The sequence below is a fragment of the Lagopus leucura genome, unplaced genomic scaffold, assembly GCF_019238085.1.
Source record: "Lagopus leucura isolate 7727_CA_CO unplaced genomic scaffold, USGS_WTPT01 Super-Scaffold_100009, whole genome shotgun sequence".
In the NCBI taxonomy this organism is placed as follows: Eukaryota; Metazoa; Chordata; class Aves; order Galliformes; family Phasianidae; genus Lagopus; species Lagopus leucura.
The window spans coordinates 26,465,727-26,487,776 of record NW_024962266.1 but is presented as its reverse complement, the minus strand read 5'-3'; the positions used below and the strand labels follow the sequence as shown (position 1 = coordinate 26,487,776).

The following is a 22,050-nucleotide window of genomic DNA, read 5'->3' as shown; positions in this document are numbered from 1 at the left end:
GTTGCTCAGGGATGCAGGAAATTAAAAAGTTAAAGCTAGAGCTACCAAGGGCAGAGCCCAGGGAGGATGCTGCTGCCTTGCACCGCTTTCCTCAGCACTGTTCCCATGAGCTCACAAATACTGGGGACCACAGCATGGAAGACCAGGTTTCAGCACTCCACATGGTGGTGCCAACCTTTAAGGACACCTCGGAGGCCCAGTTCTCCTCTGCTTCCTCTCTGGTGCAGGGCAGCAACAAATTACTCTATCCCCAGCCCGTCTCAGCTGTGCTGGCCAGTGAAGAGGGAATGGAGCCAAGGATCCTCCCCATTCCCTGCCTCTTTCTATCCATCTGCTCTGAGCAAGGAATAAATGAGAACAGCCAGAACACAACGGCTGGGTGACCCAGGTGGGGTTTTCAAGTGTTCCTTACTGGTCTGCGCGTGGGACTGTTGTCCAAATCACAGTCACACCTGGCATTTTTGGGTAACATAATTTCACAATCCAGGTCTGACTCTCCTCCGAATGTTAGTTAGAATACAAGAAATGAAAATCAGAATTAGTCTGTTTTCATCTTATGGCAGCTTTTAACTACAGAATAAGTGGAAAAGTTAATTGCCAAATAAGAAAGAAAATGAGGGGATATGCGGCACGAAACACAGATGGAAGCCTGAGTGGGTGTGTTTCCTCAACTCACTGAAAGCATGCGATTGTATGAGTACATATATGCCAAACATATATGGTCTTAGCCTGCTCCCATTAACATGAATTGTTTTTTTTTTTTTAATGGACAGAGGGAGCCAGACCAAAGACCCTGATGGTGCTAAATGGAACAAGATGTACACTTTCGTATTTTTTTCCACAAGGAAATATTAATTTGACATTGGTTTTTCAGTTGAAAAGAATTTTAATTGCCGTACACAATAAGCAGAAAATTCAGACAACAATAATCTTGAAACTGTTAGCAGCATTATATTTCTATCAAGGAATTTGAGTGCCTTTTCAACATTAGAGCTTTCTGAATTTTCATTAATTTGGCATTTCCCTAAACACACAAGTTATTTGGTTCATTCCACATCATGCATCACACCCTTTTGCTCAATGCATAATGCAAGCGTAAATGGGATCCTTGTCCTTGAGAGACTCTGGTTACTGGAGCCATTGCACGGATGTTGAAGTCCCGCAGTAAGACTTTCCAAAACTCTGCACTTCGCAAACCTCCAGCCCAAGTTTAATCAGTGAGTGCCCACGAATACTCCATGTTCCTCATCTTCTAAGGGGGCACTGGAGCACTGTGGTGTTAATTCCTCTAGCTCCTTATGTCTGCCAGTACTAGAGATGTACCACATAAAAGTCTTCCTTGAGTACAGCTAAAGATCTTCAAATTTTCATGTATGATGCAGATATATATTTAAATGGATCAGAAAATGATGTGTGAGAATTGAATGCACCAATCCTTCCCAGAGCAAACAAATATCTATTAACCTACTTCCCATACAGCTACGCTCCTCACTAACGGAGGTACTGATGATGATTAACTTTGATGAAGTGAATGTAGTCATTACAGCGTAAGAGAAAAATTCCCCTCCTCTCCAAATCTATAGCTCTGTCTGTATCTATGTGCTCATCCAATTTCGCTTGTTAATTACTAACATTATTCTGACTATACACATCTTAAACAATAACTCCATATCAAGTCAGTCACACTGGTAGACAGCTAATATCCACCTCCAAAGACGACTGTTGGATAATTACCCCAATGCTCCCAGCAGTTCTCTGCCACTAGGCTCTTGATGGAGATTCAGAAACAACAAAAGCTATGAATGAAGTGTGACTTAGATCTTCATTCTCAAGGGACACTATAACAAGGAATCACAGAAGCTCAGATATCACCAGGTGGACCATGAACTCGACAACATGCAGAACAAAGAGATGATGCATAAAGACAAGTTGGCTGTTGAAGAAAAAGCTGATACGAGGGAAGAATTTTCCAAGGAATTTTCATCCTTCCGTGGAAATTATTCCGTCTATATCTGAAATAAGTATCAATAGAAACGGTGATTGGCTGCTTTTATTTTTCCTGGGGAAGTCTTAATTTCAAGTTTCTTGAACTTTGGATGGCTATGCTACTATCAGTCATAGCAAATCTGTTCTACTTATTGCTGAACGAGCTTTATTTGCCTTCAGCTGAGCTACAATCACACTAGCTGCCATCCATCAGTTTACTCTCTTAGTTGCTCCTGTATGTGCAAAATACAGTGCTGATAGAAATTCCCTCATTCTAATAAAGTGCTCTTTAGTTTCTATGTTTTGAACGTCTGCTTGCTCCTCTGGTCACACTCTGAGTTACCACGATCACTGATCAACTACCTGCCAGCGAGCACCTCACTTCACAAAGCAAAACCCAGCTTAATGAACAACGACTGCACAGAAGTAAAATGAAAGCTCCCATCTATCCACTTATCCAACTACTGCATATGCATCAGCAACACACACAACCAGTTTCCTCAGAACTCGACATCTGACAGATATCAGGAAAACAGAGCTAATCTATCCATACCCATCAACATCGTATCATAGGTGACTGCCAGATACTTAAGAAGCTATCCAAAAGAAATGTCACAACTCTTTTTCAAGACGCTACAAAAGAAATGTTCCAAATAAAATAAAGCAAATGCACGTACAAGTAAATGAGCCAAAGAACTTAATAAAAAGAGATTGATTAAAATGAGGACCAGAATGTTCAAAAAGGACTAGGAGAGAGAGGTGCCAAAGGCGCATTAAATGGATTCAATGGCTTTAGGCTTTAAACGCTTTTGGATTCCTCAGCAATTTTTAGCCAAAAATGATCATTCAAGTTAGAATCAGGATTCTGATGCCACTTAAGATAAAGAAGGGTGATATTTCTACTTTGTAAATGAGTACTCCTCCATTTACAAAGGAGAAGTATCAGTTTTACCTGTGATAAATCCTGTCTACAGAATGTGAAACTGCGTGATGCAACATTCATTATCATTTTAAACCTCTACCCCATTAAAATCTATGCTAAGCATTTTGGTGCAGTGTTCCCATAGAGTGTATATCTTATCTGTCTGTATCTGTGTTTACAGCATTATCTGGATTGTTTTTGGTGCTGTAAGTGAGCCTCCATCCCTGTCTTGTCATCCAAGGAACTCTTTCAATAGCTAATAAACTGGTACCAAACGTTTGACCAACGTCTTCAAAATATCACCTCACTGGAATTTTAAATTGGAGAATTTTAGTGAGAAGCATATCAAACAGCAAGATCACAGTTTGCTTCTCCCTCTAACTTCCATCACATTCCCATGTCATTTTCCATTTTGTAAATACATATTTTAATAAGAACAAAAACTGTTTTCTAATGACGTCCTTAAACTTCATGATGTCATTTAAAATTCATGATTCCATTTGTTTCATTTCAAATGCTGTTTGAGACTTTTTCAGCATAGTTGGCAGATTAGATATAACAGCGGGGACAAACTGCAGCCATCCATAGGAGAATACACCTTTATGTGGGTGCTTTGGGGATGGAACATCTATAGCTGTTAGGCAAAAAAATTCCATCGTAAATTTGGATGGCATTTACAAAGCCCTCTAAAAAGTCTTTGCATATGATTATAGCTGAGGTATGATATTTTTGCAAGTAAAAGACCCAGAATAGATTTATGTTTCAACTATATCTTCCTGAGATGCATATGGATTCTAAATTGCAAGTGATGTTAAAGGGAATTTTACTAACTGAAGAGGATCGAGTCAAATTTTATTTTTTTCCCCTGCAAAATCCTTTGCTCAATGTTTGCATGCCATCAAAAGATCATCTATCTATCCAGGCTATACATAACCACGATGGCTACTAAATGCCAAAGGCATGAGATGGAGATGGGCAAATATGTGGATTTTTCAGACTTGTGACCTCAGTTACTGCATGGTAATGTTTTGAAATGACTTTTATGATGACAAGACTAAGTTTGGTGCTAATATTGGTTTTGAACTTAATCGGTACACACAGCCACTGAACATATGTTTCAATTAATAAAAGGACTGTGGACAGGATTGAAAATAACTCAGATAACTTAACATGCACTGTAAAGTCACCTGATCTCTACACAATTTAAGGTGAAGAGTCTACACACTATTCCAAAGAATGAAATAGTTGCAAACTGAATTCATGTATCACACCAAGCTGAAATGGAGTTACAATTTGACAGGTCAAGAGTGTACTCATGGAACTATTATGTATTGCTACGCAGTGCCTTTGGGTGTTTTTATGATATGACTGCCCAGGTTTGACAGTCACAGGGCTGAACAGTCATCTCATTTCTCCATAACACAACAATTCATTTGGAGCTGATGTAGAGCTGCTGTGCTTTCACTGGGGGGTGCCCACAGCTGATGTATGTTGGCATGTGCCTCCTCCAATGGCACTGCAGGGCCACCACCAGCAACTCCCCAGCAAGACTCGGCAGCTCCCACTCAGCACAAACTTAACGGTTTCCCAACACATCAGTTCTCATACAGGTGATATCAGAGAGGGCAAAATCAGCCTCATTTTTTTTTTCCATATTTCCAATGGCTTTGGGATTCTGGGGGTAACAAGGAATCCCCCTGGAAAAAACTGGAATGTTCCTGTGGCCGAGGAGGCAAAGGTACAGCAGGGCGGCTTTGGCTTCACTTCTAGAGGAGCTGCTTGTGAGTTCTGCCCGACACCTTTACATCCACTGAGCAGCTGAAAACACATCTGACAGAGAACTCACAGGAAAACAGTCCCTACAAGTTCATGGAAACAGGCATGGAAAGGGCAGAGTAACACGTCCAGGCTCCCTCTGGGCTGTCGCTCTGGTAAAGTGCTCTCCTCCACCAGAGAACCCAAACAAGAGGGAAAGCTGGTACACCCCCCAACCACCCCAATGTCTGTGCACCCAGAACAAGAGCATTGGCATTGTTTGAATAGGCACACCCACCATGTAGTGCTCCGCGGTGTTCGGGGTTTCTTAGATATCCTAATTTTATAAAAGAAAGTAAAAGAAGAAAAAAGAAACAAGGTGAGAGAGAACACTATCATATTTTGTAGCAAGCAGGATACTGTGTGAAATCTTGGCCCAGTGAAGTGATAAAGGGGAAGCTTTCCGTTTGCTTAAGGGAAAACTTACGAGCAAATAGTAAAATTACCGAAATACCACATTGCAGAAAATGGGTGCATTTAGGCTCAATTAAGCTGTAAAAAGGAAAATGGCACTTTAGCTTACAAAAATGAAGGGACAGAGGGAGCTATCAGAAGTAACTTTACAAGATTTGTATGCATGAGGATGCTGCTTCACTGGACCAAGAAAGCTACAGTATGGGACAGGATTTTTCTTTAATAGACACTTTGCTAGATAGCTTTGTTGAGCCACAGAAACTGCTGCTCTGGCATTATGAAATAATCCTACATAACTCGATCTCATGAGCTTAGGAACACAGAAAAATAGCCATGCCAAATCAGATTACAGGGATCCACCTAGCCCGCTGTCCTCTCTCTGACAGCGGTAATTAATGGATGCCAAGGAAAGAGGAAGAGACCAGGGAAAGCACACAGTGATAATTCTCCAAAACTCTCTCCCAGCCTCCAACGATTTGTGTGATTCAAGGACTTCTAAGACAAAGTTGATACCGTGCTAGAGAAGGTACTCAAATCCAAATGCACAGATTTACACCCCCCGCCTCCCCTTTTTGGATTCCTACCCCCATGAGATTTCCACCCGTCACACAGGAGAGGTTTCACAGTTTGCTGCTGGCAAGTCCGGTGTTCTTGCCACTAACTCTAAATGAGCTAACAGCTTTCGAGCCCAACGATGTTATGTGTATAAGAGCATCCAACACTTTTTCCTACATAAAAAAGTGACATGTGTGCTGAGGTGCTCTGAGTGTATATACTTTGGGAGATAATATATTTTTTTTTTTTTTTAAACAAGAATTTGGCTGTAAATTGATATTAACATTTTCCAGTATATGTGTAAAACACATGTTTCAGAAGAATAGAAGAGAGAAACTGTCACTCACTGGGAAGCTTTAGAGCTATCTGGCTCCCTGGGAAACTGCATGCAACTATTCTTGTGTCCAAGGGTTTGACCAGTGAGTTTCCTCTTCCTGCAAAGAATGAATGCAGAAGTAATAGAAAGTCTGAGGGGGAGGATTTTAGCAAATGGCTAAAGATACTCCTGTGCTGCTAACTTCAGCAGGTAGGAAGAGGGTAGTGGTGGAAGAGACAGGGTGGGAAGGGAGAACCGCCTGCCTTCCCCTCCCAGCTGCCAGTAGAGAGAAGGGGCAGGGGACTGAGCTGGGAGAGCCTCGCACGCTTCAGCTCAGCCCTCTGAAATCCCTTTGTGCTTCTGCACTGATACGCAACGATGCCGACAGGTCAGCACAGTCCCAGCACTGCGCACAGCGTCAGGACGTTCTGCTCTGATTGCCCAGCTCTTGCTGTGACCGCCTTTCAGGATGGAGCACGGCTCACCGGCATGGCACAGCCTCCTTCGTGGCGTTATCACTGCTTGCAAAACCCCCTGCTCCTGGACACAAAAAGTGACTTCCCAGGCATCACTCTTATTTCACTGCCCATTTCTCTGGGGAGTTTCTGAAGTTTTCATTTTCTGATCAAATTGGTACCTATGCGTCAGTTTTTACTTTATTTGTAAAACGAATCAGTAAAACTGGGGACCTGAAGAAAGGCTTATCCTTTCATTTTTGATGGCATGTTGACTTGGTAAGATTCTAAAGGCATGCCTAACCTATTAGGGGGTCCCTATAACTTTCCTTAAAGCAAAAATTAGAAAGTGATCGAAAAGTTTTATAGAGGAGAGCAGAAATATAATTTTAAGCCTCTTAAAATTGCCTGAACTGTGAAATCAAGTAATGAACTAGAAAAGGATCTGTCAGCTGGAATCAAAGCTCTGACTAGTCAGCATTTTCTTCCTAAACCTTATTATGGTGAAGATTTTTCATCTCTGCGCTCCGTTCATCCCAACAAATAAACCGACTTGACCTCCACCTGTTACTTGGTGAAGTCTGCTGTCATCTTTGACTGAACCCTTTTCTTCCCCTTCAAAGCCCTCTGCACCACTGAGGAGGTGGGGAGACACAGCTGTGCATCGATTCAAGTGGATACCAGCTCATCACCAGACAGCGTTTCACAGCACAAATGACAAGCATCAGAGGAGAGAAAAATGTAGTGCCAATGAATTCTGGAAGGGGGCAACATTTTTCATCAATTTAACAATGAGATTTCATAGAAAGAAGTTTTTGTGTGTGTATGCGTGTGATATTATGAACTAGCACTGGAGGCAAAAACATTTTGCTTCTGCTGTAGCAACGAACCTACGCTAACACCGCGGATGGAGAGCTGCAGAAAAGAGTGGGACCTATCTGTGCTTCTCTTAGATTGCATGAGTGAATTGCATTAGCTATTTCAAGGAGGTTCAGCTCCAAATGCGTGCAGTTTTCTGGACTTGGAAGCAAGTTGTGGCTTTAAAACGTAACATGGCTAAATAAAACAAACGTACATTACAGAACATAGCACAGCGAGACTGGTCATGAGGAAAACTGAACAGCAATCATTTCTTCAAATATATCATCATGACACAACCATGCAAGTAGCTTTCTAATACAAAGACATATCAGAAAAAGCCATTTCATATAAAGTTGGACTTCTCTGGGTGATTAATGCTACATCCAACAAAGGAGACAGTGTCTGTCTAATTACATTAAATACTTATCTTCTAGGGATTGGCAGGGTGTTTCTGCTCAATGTCACTTTTCATGACAATGTAATGATAGATCCGTTTACTTACCAGTGCCATTAGCAAAAATTGTACTGTTTTCTCAACTGCCCTCATATCACAAAAATATTTGATTAACACACTGTAGCTTATCTAATACTCTAAGCAACATATTCCGCATAGTTTTCTCTCTATTAAAAGAACAAGATTACAGCTTGTAAAATTTTTATTGCACTCACACAAAAATAAATGAATAATGTGCGATACACTTCAAGTATCTCACTGTTTCTCAAAATGGGTTTATTTAATTTTAAATATTAACTTGTGCTTTAAACATCAGGATTTGGGGGGAAAAACTAGCAAACAAAGTACTCTGAGGTACAGCTTCCCATGCAACGTTTAGTTATTATTTCCTTTATGTATCAACAAGTCTTTTGAAACTTTAAAATACCTTGGGAGGAAAGAAACAAAAATGCCTCATTCCTTTGCTGAAAAATAGATAGGGCCACCTCCCAAGTATTTGGAATTCACTGCATCGTGAACTGACTCCTCACAGTCACCCCACCGTGCCAACATACAGAGAACAATAACCTCTGGAAGAATGCACACAGCTAAGGCAGTTTATATAGTAACAAGGTAATTTCATAACCTTATATTGAAAAGAAGGGCTGTGAGGTAACATCCTCGCAATATATATCAGCTACCTGATTTTTACTAACAAGGTTAAACTGCTATCTGTTTGTCTCAGCACTCTTCATAATTCACTTTTTAATGGATGGACAGGAAAAGTTAGCAGTGTATGGCACAGATCATTTTAGAAATAGGACAAGACAGCTCAGGGCAGGATCTGAACATGCTCCTTCTTTCCATAGGATCACATCAAAAGTCTATCCTTAGCCATAATTCCCATCTACTCCTGGATCTTCTGAGGGGTAGATTTCTAGATTTTCTATCAAAGTTAAATGGCAAATTCAAGAAAGAAGGAATCCTTTGATTCTTCTTCGTTTGAGAAGGAGGTGTCACCATCAAATGGCCCCAGGTTGAATGGCCAGCTTCCCACCATGATGCTCCATATGTGTGCAGAAGGCACATGGGCAGCAGCTCCACTCCTGGAGGAGCCAAGAACATCAACCCCATTTTGGTACAGCACTGCATGCTGCCACAAAATGGTAGCACACAAACTGGCCTCCATTAGGTCTAACTCAGTACAGCAACGTGGGGTTAATTAACACTGGCCTTAAATCCCACACAAGGATGACACCGCTCTCAACCTCCCCATATGCTCCCCCAAAATAATAGCGGATTTAGGATATTCGTTCCCTTAGCTGCAAGGGTTTGGGGTGTGCCTGCAATTATCTGGAGATAAGTCTGACACGCATTATCCTTCTATCAATGACATTCCCCTTAGTAGCCAACAGATTATCAGCAGCTTTGTGATATTCCAGGTGTCAAAGAAGAATTAAAAACCACAACAATTGCCCAAACAAAGGGACAAAAGATGGGATACGTGTTTCTGAGCCCTGCATATCAATTTAATATGTGCAGCTGACAATGATGCAAATGTCCTCGGGAGAGAGGCAGCAAGATCCGTGCCCAAACATACACACACCACCGTCAGCAAGATGGCAGGGAACAGAAGCAGTAGGATTCCCAGCCCAGGACACATGCCTCAGCAGGCAGAGCAACCCAATGAAACAATCCTCTGGTTGAGGAGAATTTTGGAAGCACCTGATATGGAAAAGGGCCCTAAACAAGCCAGATGGTACTTTTCGCTGGCAGCAGAAAGTAGGAGACAGCCAAAAACATTACAGCATTTCCCCAAGAGGCCAGCAGATCGATTTTTAACCATTTTTTTTTTAAAGCGACGCTATCAATATAAAAAAAATAATGCTTCTGTGCATTTCTGAAAGTCTGATTTTATGAATCACTCACTTAAGGAGGCAACAACTGGAAGAGATGAGAAAGGAATGGACTCCCACTTTCCTGGGGTGGTTGCATATTCCACATTGCATTTCTATTCAGTTGCTGCCACTGTTTACTCTGAATTAAGTGCCAGTTTTTGTTCAGGGTTTTCCACTTAACATTAAAGAGAAAAAAAATCTGTAAAAGTAGAGAACGGGCACAATGGTTCTTATGACACGGGAGAAACACTGTTTGTAAGGCTGCTTTGCCCTCTTTGTCCCCCACAAATTACTGGGTTTCTAGATGATCATTTTTTAACAGAGGGCAAACATTTATTTACTACCTACAAGTTCCCATTTGGCTGGGGATTTGCATAAGAAATACAGCTGTTTTGGGGATCTTTTAATTTTTAAAAGCTCCAAATGGCCAGAATTGGCAATTCTGCCTGGATTACAGGACTGCTTTCAGGACTCATTTTGACGTCAGATGTTGAACCTTTACTTTGACAGTCCCAAGCAGTTTCTTGAACAGCACATTCAGATTCTGTGCGGCCAAGTGGTTTGCACTCGAGGAATGGAAAAGGCATGTAGGTTGCATGAGCTGAAAGGGCCCAGAGAGACAGAGGAGCTGTGAAGCAAGAGGACAACCAGCGCCCTTTGTTTCAAACACACACCTCATGTTGAGGATTGGCCAAGCTCAGAGAAGAGTCAGGATGATGCCTTACTTTCCTTTGTCACTATTTTAGTTCAGAGCAAAGGCAAACCCCAACACAGGGTTAAATCTGGACTACATCCAAAGTGCTTTCTCCTGCTTGGAGCACAGTGGTGCATTAGCGTACTGCATTACAGATAAAACTCCTGGAGACAAACGTGGGCTGTTGTAATAAAATGGGACGTTACTCTGAGTACAAAGAAAGATAATCCATACATTCACAATTTCTCCAATCTCACTCATTGCAAATCCTTCCTTTTAAAATACAAGGTATTTCCTTCCTACAGGTGGAACCTAAGATTTTGCCTCCAGCCCTTTCTGATTTGAACAGTCCCACTCTTTTCAGCACTGCTGTTGGACGTGAGGATGCAGATGCCACCTCATTTCGTTGGCTCTTTGGAGTTCAAAGATCTTAAAGCAAATCCCAGTGAACCAAACGAAGACTGCGCACAAAACTTCAAAACACAGCCTATAATTTTCTAGTTAATTTTAGCTACAGGATCTCTTGTGTTATGCTTTTTGGTGTATATCACACTAAAAATAGCATCAAGCACTGATGTAAGAGGAGAGCAGGAGGAATGATCTCACCAGGGCTGCAGGCCCAGAAAGAGCAGCATGGGCAAGCAGAGGTGGGATATGCTATGCAAACTTACCTGCCTCTAACAAGACCTCAGTGAGCACAGAAGAAAGCTGTAGTCAGTATGCACACGAGATAGAGAGCACGAAGATTTTGTGGAGCTGGAAACCAAAGAGTCACTTACTAGAGGCTGTATGGAGAACAGCTGAGGGACAGCACTGCATTTGTGCCACAAGCTCTGGGGTTATCAAGGTTCTAGATCTAGAGGAATAACACAACTTTCATCACAGCGCATATACTTTCCTGCAGGTATAGAATGGCTCTGCAGCCATGCAGCCAAACCGTTGCTGCAGATTCCTCTGCTCCTCTATGCTCACTGACTGTGGTCAAAGTGTCAGGCAGGCTTAGTTCTAAAGAAGCTAAGCAGGGAATGATTTACTCACTATTTCAGGCAGTTAAAAAAAAAAAGCATCAAACAGAATGATCAGGCAACAGATTTAAAGCAGGGAAAAGAAGTGGTTCTTCTCTACACAGTGCTGAGCTAAGCTGGGCTCACTCCCATGAGATGATGCAGGAGCCAAAATAAAGAATGGGTTAAAAACATCTGAGCACATCTCCACTGACGGCTGTCAAACAAAGATGCAAACAGAGCCTCTGGCTCCTGAAACCAAGCTGCTTGCTGCCAACATCTGAGAGGCTGCACTCCGACAAGCAGCACCGAGTAGCTGTCCTGCTGTTAGATCTTTCCTCAAGTGCCCACTACCAGCTCTTATCAGAAGCAAGAAATTGGACTAGGTGAGTCTTTGGTCTAGCTAGGAAGAGCCATGCTTTTTGATGTGAGCATCTGTAGGCTGAAATGTGCTGCTCCTAGCTGCTGAGAAACAAGAGAATTGCCATAGGTGTCCAGCTCAGAGAAGTTAATATTGCTGTGGATCTGTGCAGAACTGGTGGATGAAGAACATCCAGAGCCAGTGCAGCGCACACGGTGTGGGAAAGGAAACAGAGAGGGAGACGTAAGAGAGTCTGCTTCCTGTTCCCATTCCTGCACCATCTTCTCTCTCTCCCCTAACACTTCTCATTGCACATTTTAACTTTGTGTGAGAATGTTTGCCTTAAAGCAAAGCCTGTTTTCTCCTTCAGAACAAAGACCAAAATGAGTACAGTAGCTGCACTGTGTGCTGCGCGTAGCGATGGTTGTACTGGGAATGTTAATAAACAGTGCCAAGAGCAGAACTTCTGCATAAAAAAAAGGGTGTAGGTTACATCTCCCCCTCTCCCCCATTTCATACAATATTTACACAGCTGTGCTTTGTAAAATGCGTAGGGGAGTTTTTTGTTATTATTTTTTGGTAATTTATTTACCTAAGATAGCCCAGCATCTGTTTTGTGGTGAGCTTCTTTCACAAAGTTTCACAGTTGCCTTGACTGATGCAAAAGGAGGTCATGGTCCTCGCTCAGTGATCCTAAAACCATTTGTTTCGACCACTTAGCCATCCTGTTTGGCTAATTTGGGTTCAGTTCTGTGTCTCTGGTTTGTCCTATGCTTGGAAATGTGCATCCCTTGAGGACTGGTCTGGCTAGGTGAGTATTTTAGTTATCTGTTTTATAAAATGCAGAAGTGCACAGGAATTTGGAATAATATGCATCATTTACTGGCTCTCAATATGTTCTGGATATTGGCTCTGAAGACTACTAATATTTTCCAGCTGCCTCCAAAACCCAAGTTTAGTACAGCCTCTGCAGTGGGTCCTTTCCCATGACTGCCTACACAGGTGATGGAGAATTTTCCTGTGTCCTGAAGAATTAATAAAGCTGAACACTTCTGTACCAGCATACCAGGAGATAAAACATTGCTTCTGCTTCCCAAACACATTAGAAAAAGCAACTCTGCTGATCTCAACTGCTAAGACAGCACATGAAAGGAATGCAGTCCATTTCCTAACCAAGATCTAATCTATACAAGAGTTTATAGATCCAAGTCAACATCCTGAATTGGTCCCAGAAGCAAATAAAAAAACTAGTTCAACTTTCAGAAGACAGGTACAATGCTCTCAGTGCATTTAATCCCGTTTTGCAATTAAACAGTCCCATGCAGCACTATCAGATGATCTTCAAGGATAACTGTATCAGAGCAGAGTCGCTGGGAGCTCTCAGAGTTGTGTTTGACAGACTCCAAATCAGCAAGAAGACTAACAGAGAAGTCCTCAAACAGAGAGGGCTTCTGGCCTCAATATTTGAGCTTTCAGAGCTCACTGCAGAAAAGATGTAGAAAGCATCTGCTTTTGTTACTATACTGAAGAAGAGCAACACTTTCACTTAGTGACACAAGTAAAGTACAAACTACTTCACTGCCTTTGCTTTATTTCTGTATGTTGAACAGGAGAGCTGGCAGAACATAGGTCAGCCAGCGAGGACATCTGAAGAACATTAGGAACGTGGACTACTGATGCAGCACTCCCATCCCAGGAATCCCTTCATCTTCAGGAGGCATTTCTCCAGCCTGTGTCAGGAGAGAGCTTTCTATGCACTAAATCTTTCCTATCAATCCAAAGAATGACTCAGATGAGGCCACCCGTGTGTGGAGCCAGAGATGAGCTCAGGTGCTCTCACTCCTATTGTGGCACACTAAAGATCTGCTTTTAACTTGGTCATTACAGTCTGTGCAAATGGCACATGTGGCTGGTGGTGTCGGAAGTAAAGCACTTTCTGCAGTTTTTAACTAAGAAAGCCTGCAGGGCATTTTTCAGTGATGGATTTCCTGATGTCTGAAATTAGATGCAAAAAGCAGAGCCGCAGCACTGAGTGGCTGACTTCTCCAGGACCATAACAAAGAGATGTCCTACTCATGAGGCTTCAGCAAGCCAGGTATGTGCCCAAACATCTGCACAGGACTTTTGGTTCTACTCAAAATGGAAAGTAGAGTTTAGGCTGAATCTCAGGGCCAAGCTTGTTGTGGTGTTCGCTTTATGAGGGGAAAAAAGGAGCCTCTGAGAGGTGTGAAAACATACAGAAGTTTTCAGTCTGAGCAGACTTCTCAATTATATTTCTTTTCCCACTTCTCACTTTCTTCTATGGTATAGAAACAGCAATGCCAACAGCATGGCACGTTGTCACAGGTCTCATGCTGCTACTGAATTGCCAAAGAAAAGCTGAGCTATCGATCCAGTGGTAATTTGCTGTCAAGATGACTATATCTATTATAGCAAATGAGCAGTGTTAATCATTCAACTTGATGAACATTACTGCAGAAGATTGACAATGCTCGAAGCACCACAACTGACCCGCTGCATTTTTCCTGGCTCACTAAGCTCTTGATCTGTGCTGTCCTAGCAACTTAGAGTTTAAGTTATCCCTTAAGGTGCAGTTCTGGAAAAATTCTGCTTAAAATAAATAACAACTTACGTTGGTGAGTAACTCATCAACTATGCAGTAGTCTGATTCTGATTGCCTGGCAGAGAAACACACACATTTTGTACAGTATCTGATAGAAGATCTATAATGTGCTAACACAAACCTATCATGTAGCACCTGTGACTAACAGATTGTGATATCAAAGTCTTGATGCCTAAGTGCTTCTGTAAATGCATTAAACTTTTAGCGGCAGGAACTGTAGACTGCCAGTGACAAGGAGCTGATATGGTATTTCAGTAGAAGTTGATAAAGTGTTATTACTCTAAGAAGAAACAAAAAAAATCTCAAAAACCACTGGGCAGCTTGTGTTTTGATGGGACACTGTAACGCAGAGAGCAGGGATGAGGGAACACATGGACTCTAAGGAAGTATAATTAAGTAAAGCTCCATATTTTGCAGTAGCTGGAGCATGCTCTCATACTACATTTAACTTCAGGCATCTGCCTGCTTACCTGAAACCAGCAGCACCCACACGGGCTGCGCTTAATACCATGTACAGTCATGGAAGAAAGAAAGGCAGTGCTAGCCCAGACATGCTCTGCTTCTCACCTGCAGCAGAGCTGGGAAAAATGGGGGAAGTTGTGTGTAGTGCTTTGGAGGTAAGAAGTAGGGGTCTGAGTGGGAATGGGGAAGCAGATAAATGAGTCCTAGGCACAGTACATAGCTTAACAAAGCTCAGGAAGTGCTCCTTAGAGAAAATGAGCGGTTGAAATGGTCACAAACCTACAAGGCAGCAGGTTCTATCTGCTGCAGCCCTCACAGTATCTGTAACAATCAGAAAGATCAATGTGGTGGAACACTGATACAAGAGGTCTAATGACAAAGAGTCTACGCAATGGAAAGGCGTCATGAAGAAAAAGTGCTCACCCATCTCTGAAGATCAAGGCTTGCAAGGGAAACTCCACACAGAAGGGAACTCTAACCAGAAATCCTCCCCACAGGGGCAGTCAGCCCTTAAATGAGGTCTAAGAGAGGTGCAGCCAGGCTCCATCCCTTCCAGTTACACAGCTGAATCGCCTTCACCTGTGCTCCCAGGGCTGACCCAGTCCTTCCCCCAGGTGCTCAATCAGTGCTTCAGGCTGCGACTCAACAGTTACCATACAGTAACTTTTCAGCTTCGTGGTACAAATCAGCTTGATGATATTCTCTCTGTTGCAAACCAAAATGTTCTGGCGATCAGAGAAACTTGATCTGTTTCTCACCTCCCATTAGAAAAGCCAGACTATGCGATGGCTGGAGGTTGGTCTGGTTATGCAATGCTGTCTTCTGATATTAAGTTCAAGGAAGGAAAAAATGGCACTAGCGCCTGCTGATAGAATGTCAAGGTGTGTAACGAAGCTGCCACACAGGGCAGGTACAATCTTCATGGCTATGTGAGGGTGCTGCTTGGTTATTCTTTACACCCTAAGGATGTGAGGGCAACACAATGTCACGTTTGGGAAATACTGAGTAAATGCAATTGGTTGGGATCCTGGATGTAGACCTCCTCCAGATATAAGAAATTGAGATGTTTCCTTGTTTTCATCTTTCATAAATTGGTCTATGATTACCCAACAAATCAGTTTAAGTAAGTTAACAAAAGCCATGTAATTCCTGTGCCTACTTGCAATCAAATGACACCTCTCCACTCCAGCAAGTCACAGAATAGTAATGCCAGGATTTTATTTGATATTGATTGCTCCGGGTTTGAAATTGAATGTTTCCCCAGCAAAAAATGGATTAATTAAAAAAAAAAAAAAAAAATACAATCCTTACATTTTTCATCCTTTCTACAGCCAGTATTTTGAATCTTTGTCAGTAGTATAACACAGTCACTGCAAACTTCTCCAAGCTCTCAGTGTATGATGCTGACTTTTGATGAGCCTATAGACCTTTTGCCTGAGGACAGCTCAGATGTACTCTGCATCACTGATGCTGAGATACAGATTTTCTTTTCTACATGGTGCCAGTTGACCACTGCACTTAGGGCACAAAGAACACAACCTACCATCTCCCTTGTACCATTTCTCTGGCATTTCCAAGACATAACTCCAAATAGAGTTTGAGAACAAACTCATCTGATCTGTTCTTGAATGAGTCTTTCTGACCTGCAAGGCATTGATAAAAGGTCCTTTGTGAATATGGAGAAGAAGCTTTGTTGCATGCCGAAAGTCTTTTACAAAGACAGCCCGTTCCAGATTTCAGTAGCTGAAACAGCTTGGACCAGTTGCCTTCTATAACCAGCAACAGGGAGAGATGTGGCACTCGTAAGTTAGGGGTCACTGCCACTGCAAGGAGAATACTCCAAAATAAGATCTCAACTCTACAGCTGCATAGAAATTGCTCAGAAATTATTTTCAGACAGTCCCATAGATGGTGGCATGAGAATGAACTGCTCCAGCCTGAGTGGCATAGTAAGCAATGCTCAGGCTGACTTTAACAGTATCTTTACTATCAAAGACGTGTCCAGCAGTCTAACAGGGAACTCTAGCCCACTGTAAGTTCATATTATATTATCAACTTCGTGAGCTGCTGGAACTGTAAATACATCTTTCAAGCAGGCAGTGCGAGTGTGATTACTAATTCCCAAAGGTTTTTTGCGCTGAAAGACTCAGCTGGTTCCTGGGTTTTTGAAGGTTTTTTGAAGGTGGAGACACAGCACCCATGCCTAACACAGAGGCCAGATGTCAGTCTCAGACCCAGGTGTGGTTAAGGCTAGTTCGTGGGTTTTTGAAGGTGAAGATGCACAAAAGATCAGCACAGTGTGATGAGAACAGCAAGATGGAGCTGGGGCAGGGGAAGGTGGGTGACCACCCCATGAAAAGCCCCGTCCATCTGCCAGCAGGAGGACCAGAGCTCTCCCCAGTATGGAAGTGGGTGCACTGCTCTAAGCTGGGCAGGAGTACGACTGACCAAAGCAGAGCTAACTGTCCCCTCTGAAATCTTGAGGAGGACAAACACCTTTCTTGGGGTTACTGTCCTCTAGGGACTGCACTCACTTGTGGAAATACAAGTCCTGGGAAGATCTAAGTAAAGAAATTAAGAGGATGCTCTGAATTTGCATTTTAAACGTTTTTCCCATGTGATACTATAGAAATACAATGGAAGGAAAATTGGCAAACACTATACATACGCTGTGCTCCAAAATGACTGGCAGAGCACGATGAGAACACTACTGCTGGACTGAATCAGAGAATGCATTAGAAAATGTGTGAGTAGGATACTGATATATATAAACTCGACCTTCCCTGATGGAATTAAAAAAGTTATACCTGTAATTATGGCTCACCCCTATTGCCATCAGACCAGCCACAGAGCTCAACAGGCCAGCTTTGTACCTGAGTTCAAAGCCAGGATGATGTTGCCTTATTTTCCTACTAAAATCATCTTTATCCTCTCTTGCCCTTCTTCTCAGTTAACAAGAGTTATGTACTGAAAGTGCTGAGATAAAGTAATGGTAAGGAGGATACTGCAAAAGGTATTTGAAAAGCAGAAGTAATTTACTACATGTCTGCTTTGTTTTACTTCCTAAGCCTTCCTGTTGTGAGAGGAAATTCATCTTTTCTGGCAGACTCCAGCCTTTCTAGGCCTGAGAGCTCCCCAGGAGCTTTCGAGTGCAGGTAAATGGATGTGAGACTCAAGGAGTACAGTGCAAGAACACAGAATTAATGTCGGTTTTTGCTTTGGTTGTCACATCTGACGTATAAGGAGAGTGCTATATCCTTGCTTGCAAGAAGTATCTAGATGTAAAAAACACAAGGCTGAGTCCTCTGCTCGTTACTGCGAGTTTGAAAAGTCAAGAATGGAAAGGTCATATTGCTGGTGGGTGAAGCAGATAGGACCTATGCCCATCAAGGTCTCCGTGTGAGACAGATGTCGGGGTGCTGGGAGCCCCCAGGGACCTTCTGAAGAAAGAGCTCGGAGGAAGGACTGTGGCTGGACAATAGGTGCAGCATGGATTCTGCACGCAGCGGAGACCCCAAGAGTAGGCACAGGGGAAGCATCCACTGCCTAATCTAAATAGCACACAGAGTGGTTTTGTCCTCTTCTGTTCTCCTGCCAGTTTGCACATATGTTCTGAGTATACAGCCTGCCCTCCAAAGACCACTTACAGGGGCAATCACAGGGAAGCAAAGCAGGAAGAAAGTATCCAAAAAGGGAATTTGTTCAAGAGAAAAAAATGGAGACAGATGTAGAGTGACTAGTCACGGCTGGCGGTAAATAACCCTCTGCCTGGAGTGCTCTCTATGAGGAGTTCACATGTTCCATTTCATATTTCCTTTCTAGGAAGTCAAATCTTTATTTTCCTGGCATTTGCTCCTTTTTTCTTTCCCTATATATTTTTCCCCTCTGTATGGTCTGAAATTGTTTTCTTCTTTTCCATTTCTTTTCTGCGCCGTGTTCTCTTTTAAGCGTGGCATTTCTCCAACCACCATGTGGGCCTCATTTCCCTGCACCGTCCCAGGCGATACCTTTTGCTGTACCCCTCTGTGCCATGAGCTCTGCCCTCTCCCTCTGTGCAGGCACAGTCATACAGAGCGCTCCACATTTGCTCCTGCATAATACTCCCCGCTTTTTCTCATGTGCACACCTCAGAATTAAGCAAATGCAACACACACAGACAGAATATTCATCCTCTCACTCCCATAAACCTGTCAAGGCGTATAGGCCAAGGAGCTATCTCTGCCTAAATCTAAATCCCCTGTGAGGAAGCAGTCTACTCAAAGGTAATAAAGCCAAAGGATATATTATTATCTTTGGTGTGAATCCTACTGGGCTGGGAGGTTGGCTGCTGGTTCCTCTCTCTGAACTTTCCCTCCCAGCCAGAACAGCCATCCCACAGACAAGTCTAAGCTTCCTTTCCTTGGTCTGATTTCCTCCTCCCGTTGTTTGGCTGGTAACCCAAAGGACAGGGTTTAATTATGGAGCTTGGAAACCTGGCTTACACTGCTCTGCCAGCACAGGACAAAACATCAGCCTGCCTTCATAACCAGCATCGTTGTGCACCATTGATACATGCCTTATCCCACACAGCGTAAAGAGAACCGCACGGAAGAGAAGCCAAAGGAAACAAAAAGCTGGTTTTAGTTTTTAGACTTTTGAGAATTTCACTGAGAAAAAGCAAAACACAGAAGTTCAGCGATTACTGTACGTTCAAACAGCCATGGCTTTTGATTGCAGGTTAAATAAATGGCAAGGCCTTTCTCTGGACAAGAGAGGTTTTGGAAAGGACAGATCTGAAACAGAGCAGGGGTTCCACCCCTTCTGGAAGGGAACACTGTGGCAGGACACCAGGTAACACATAAATGCTAACATCATCTGTGTGGCTTTCAGATGACCAATACATTTTCTAGGCAGATGCCCCATTGAAGACTCATGAAATGTTGTATATTTATGGAGACACAGCAACCATGTCGAACACAGAAGCCAGATGTCAGTCTCAGGCCCAGGTGTGGTTAATGAGGTAAGGCACAGAGCTGTGTGCTGCATCAGGGCAGGATGTGTCCCTGTGTTACTGCGGGGGGAGCATCTTGTACCAGGTACACACTACTGATGCTCTGCAATGACAGGACACTCCAGTACCATCTTGTCCTTCACCACTGACGAGCTGGGGCCTTCTGGGCAGGCTCTGCCCGGCATGTTCTCATAGGTGACCCTGTTTTACAGAGAAGCCGAGGCAGTGAATTCAGAGAGGCTGCTGGAAAGCCATGGCAGAAGTCTCAGGGTGTGGCTGTGGCTGTAGCACAAAGATTTAAACTGCATCCCATGCAGGCAGGATAAAGCTCTTTTTCTTCTCAGCCGTGACAGAGATAGATAGCTTGATGAATCTGAGCTATATCTAGTCGGTACCTGGCTCCTTATGTTGCAAGGTGATTTTCTGCCATTTTACAGGCAAGCCTAGTCAGTACCTGGGGCTTTTCTGTGGTGAGAAAGGTCATGAAAAAGGCAGTGCCTTCTCTGCCTTGTTCTTGCCTCTCTGAGAACCTCAGGACATGGGCAGTTGTGCTCCTCTGTGACAAGCACCCAGTGGGTAAGGAGTAGTGGTGCTGCTTCAACCCCCGACCCCACACATGTGTGTAAGGCTTTAGGTTCTCTTCTTGCCCAGCTCAGCACTGCAGTGCCACTATCTAGGCTGGACTTGGATGAGACCAAGATGATGATCACATGCGGGGAAAACCACCAGAAGTGACAGCAAAATTAATAGCCAACCTCTGGCTGTTGTACAAATGAAGAGCATTTGCCATTAATAAAGAGGACCCCAAACTTTGGGGGGAGCTAGCCTTCAGTCTGACAATGATGTGGAAGCAGTGAACCAGTCAGCATTTAGCCATCTGTGTCTGTGGAGGAGGTTGCAATCTCTCCTTTCGCTGGGCGCTGAGCTTTTGTTCGTGTTTTTGCCGCTCCATGAGCAGAGTAGTTTAGTACAAGATGAAGCTCTGCCTTACATCATCTGGAGGCTGGAGCTGATGGAGGAAACAGCCCTTAGCATCCAAGGAGCACGGCACCTCACTGAAAACACCAGAGCCTCAGGGACCGCGGCAGCATGGCAGTCACAGGGAGCCTGGCACTTGTCTGCCTGCAGGTCCACCCTCTGCTCCTGCCAAAGTGCCACATCTGCAGTCAATAAGGGCCCACAAGCTGGCTCCTCCTCATTAGAGGAGAGAGGGCAGCTGGCAGGGGATCCTCCAAGGGCTCTCAGGCACGGGAATCAGTCCCCTCCCAGTCTGGAATAGCCCAAATTTGGTGACTTTCTGGGCATGCAGTAAAGGACAGCTGTTTGACAGGGTCTCCAGAGAAAGCTGTGGGTATGTTTCCTACATGATGAAGGATATAGGTGGCTGGCCAAGTGCCCACAGACCTGATTTTAATGCTGTTCAGGTTGAATTTACTTTTCTGTGCTGTATAGTTCATTATACACAGTGTCCTGGACAAGTATGTGTTGTTTTAAAACAAAACCATACCAATTTAAATCCAAACAAACAAGAAAGGAGAAAAACATGTGTGTTGCAAAAGACTCTTTGGGTTGCTTAGAGGGCCTTCTCAATGCTGAAAGGCTTCTCAAGCACCGTGCGACGAAAGCACTGCCTGTGTTTATCTAACAAATAAGACTTCCGTTATTTTTATTGGCAATAAATATTTGAATATTGAGCTGTAACCAAAATAGAGACATCAGCTTCACCGTGTATGGAGCACTGACCCAGAAAAAGATTTGCAATAGTATTAAGCACCCAGATGATCTCAGGAGAAGTGACCAACAGACAGTTGAGTACGCAACATAACCCAAAAGATGATCAGCAAGAAAGATCACACACAAAAACTCACTGAGAAAATGCAGAAGAGCTGCTTCCTAAAGCTGATGGAGTTTAATACCAACTGATTGTCATTTCAATACGAAGCCTCCAACCACATTTCAGGTGTTACAGATGAGATTGTAAATCTCTGAAAAGTCATTACTAAGTGACCTCAAGTGTTGTACAATGCTCGAGAAGTCCTTCTACCTTACATGAGTTTGGGGATATTTATTTAAACAGGATAACTGTGGGGCACACCCCACACAGGTACTGCTTTTTTGCTAAACGAACGTCACTGCAATCCCAGAACTGAATCTGGACATTTTGGCAGACAAAGACAGCGTATCTTTTGCTACATTACTTAAATACTTAAGATATTTGGCAAAAATACAGAAGTGACACAGTACAGAAACATTCGCAGCTG

The 22,050-nt window shown here is 43.2% G+C and overlaps 1 protein-coding gene across 15 annotated transcripts in view; it reads right to left on the bottom strand.

Moving 5' to 3' along the window:
* The window catches only part of NFIA (nuclear factor I A), a 233,890-nt gene that overhangs the window by 50,175 nt on the left and 161,665 nt on the right, over positions 1-22,050 (bottom strand). For 6 of the 15 annotated variants that reach the window (XM_042873513.1, XM_042873501.1, XM_042873500.1 and 3 more), the window contains exons 7-8: positions 6,040-6,126; positions 4,962-5,000 (exon numbers count right to left, since the gene is read on the bottom strand). The exons of 6 other annotated variants lie outside the window; for them this stretch is intronic. In XM_042873513.1, the coding sequence (XP_042729447.1) occupies positions 4,962-5,000; positions 6,040-6,126 (126 nt within the window). The remainder of the gene's footprint in view (positions 1-4,961; positions 5,001-6,039; positions 6,127-22,050) is intronic. 3 more of the 15 variants (XM_042873503.1, XM_042873507.1, XM_042873502.1) reach the window with 2 other exon arrangements.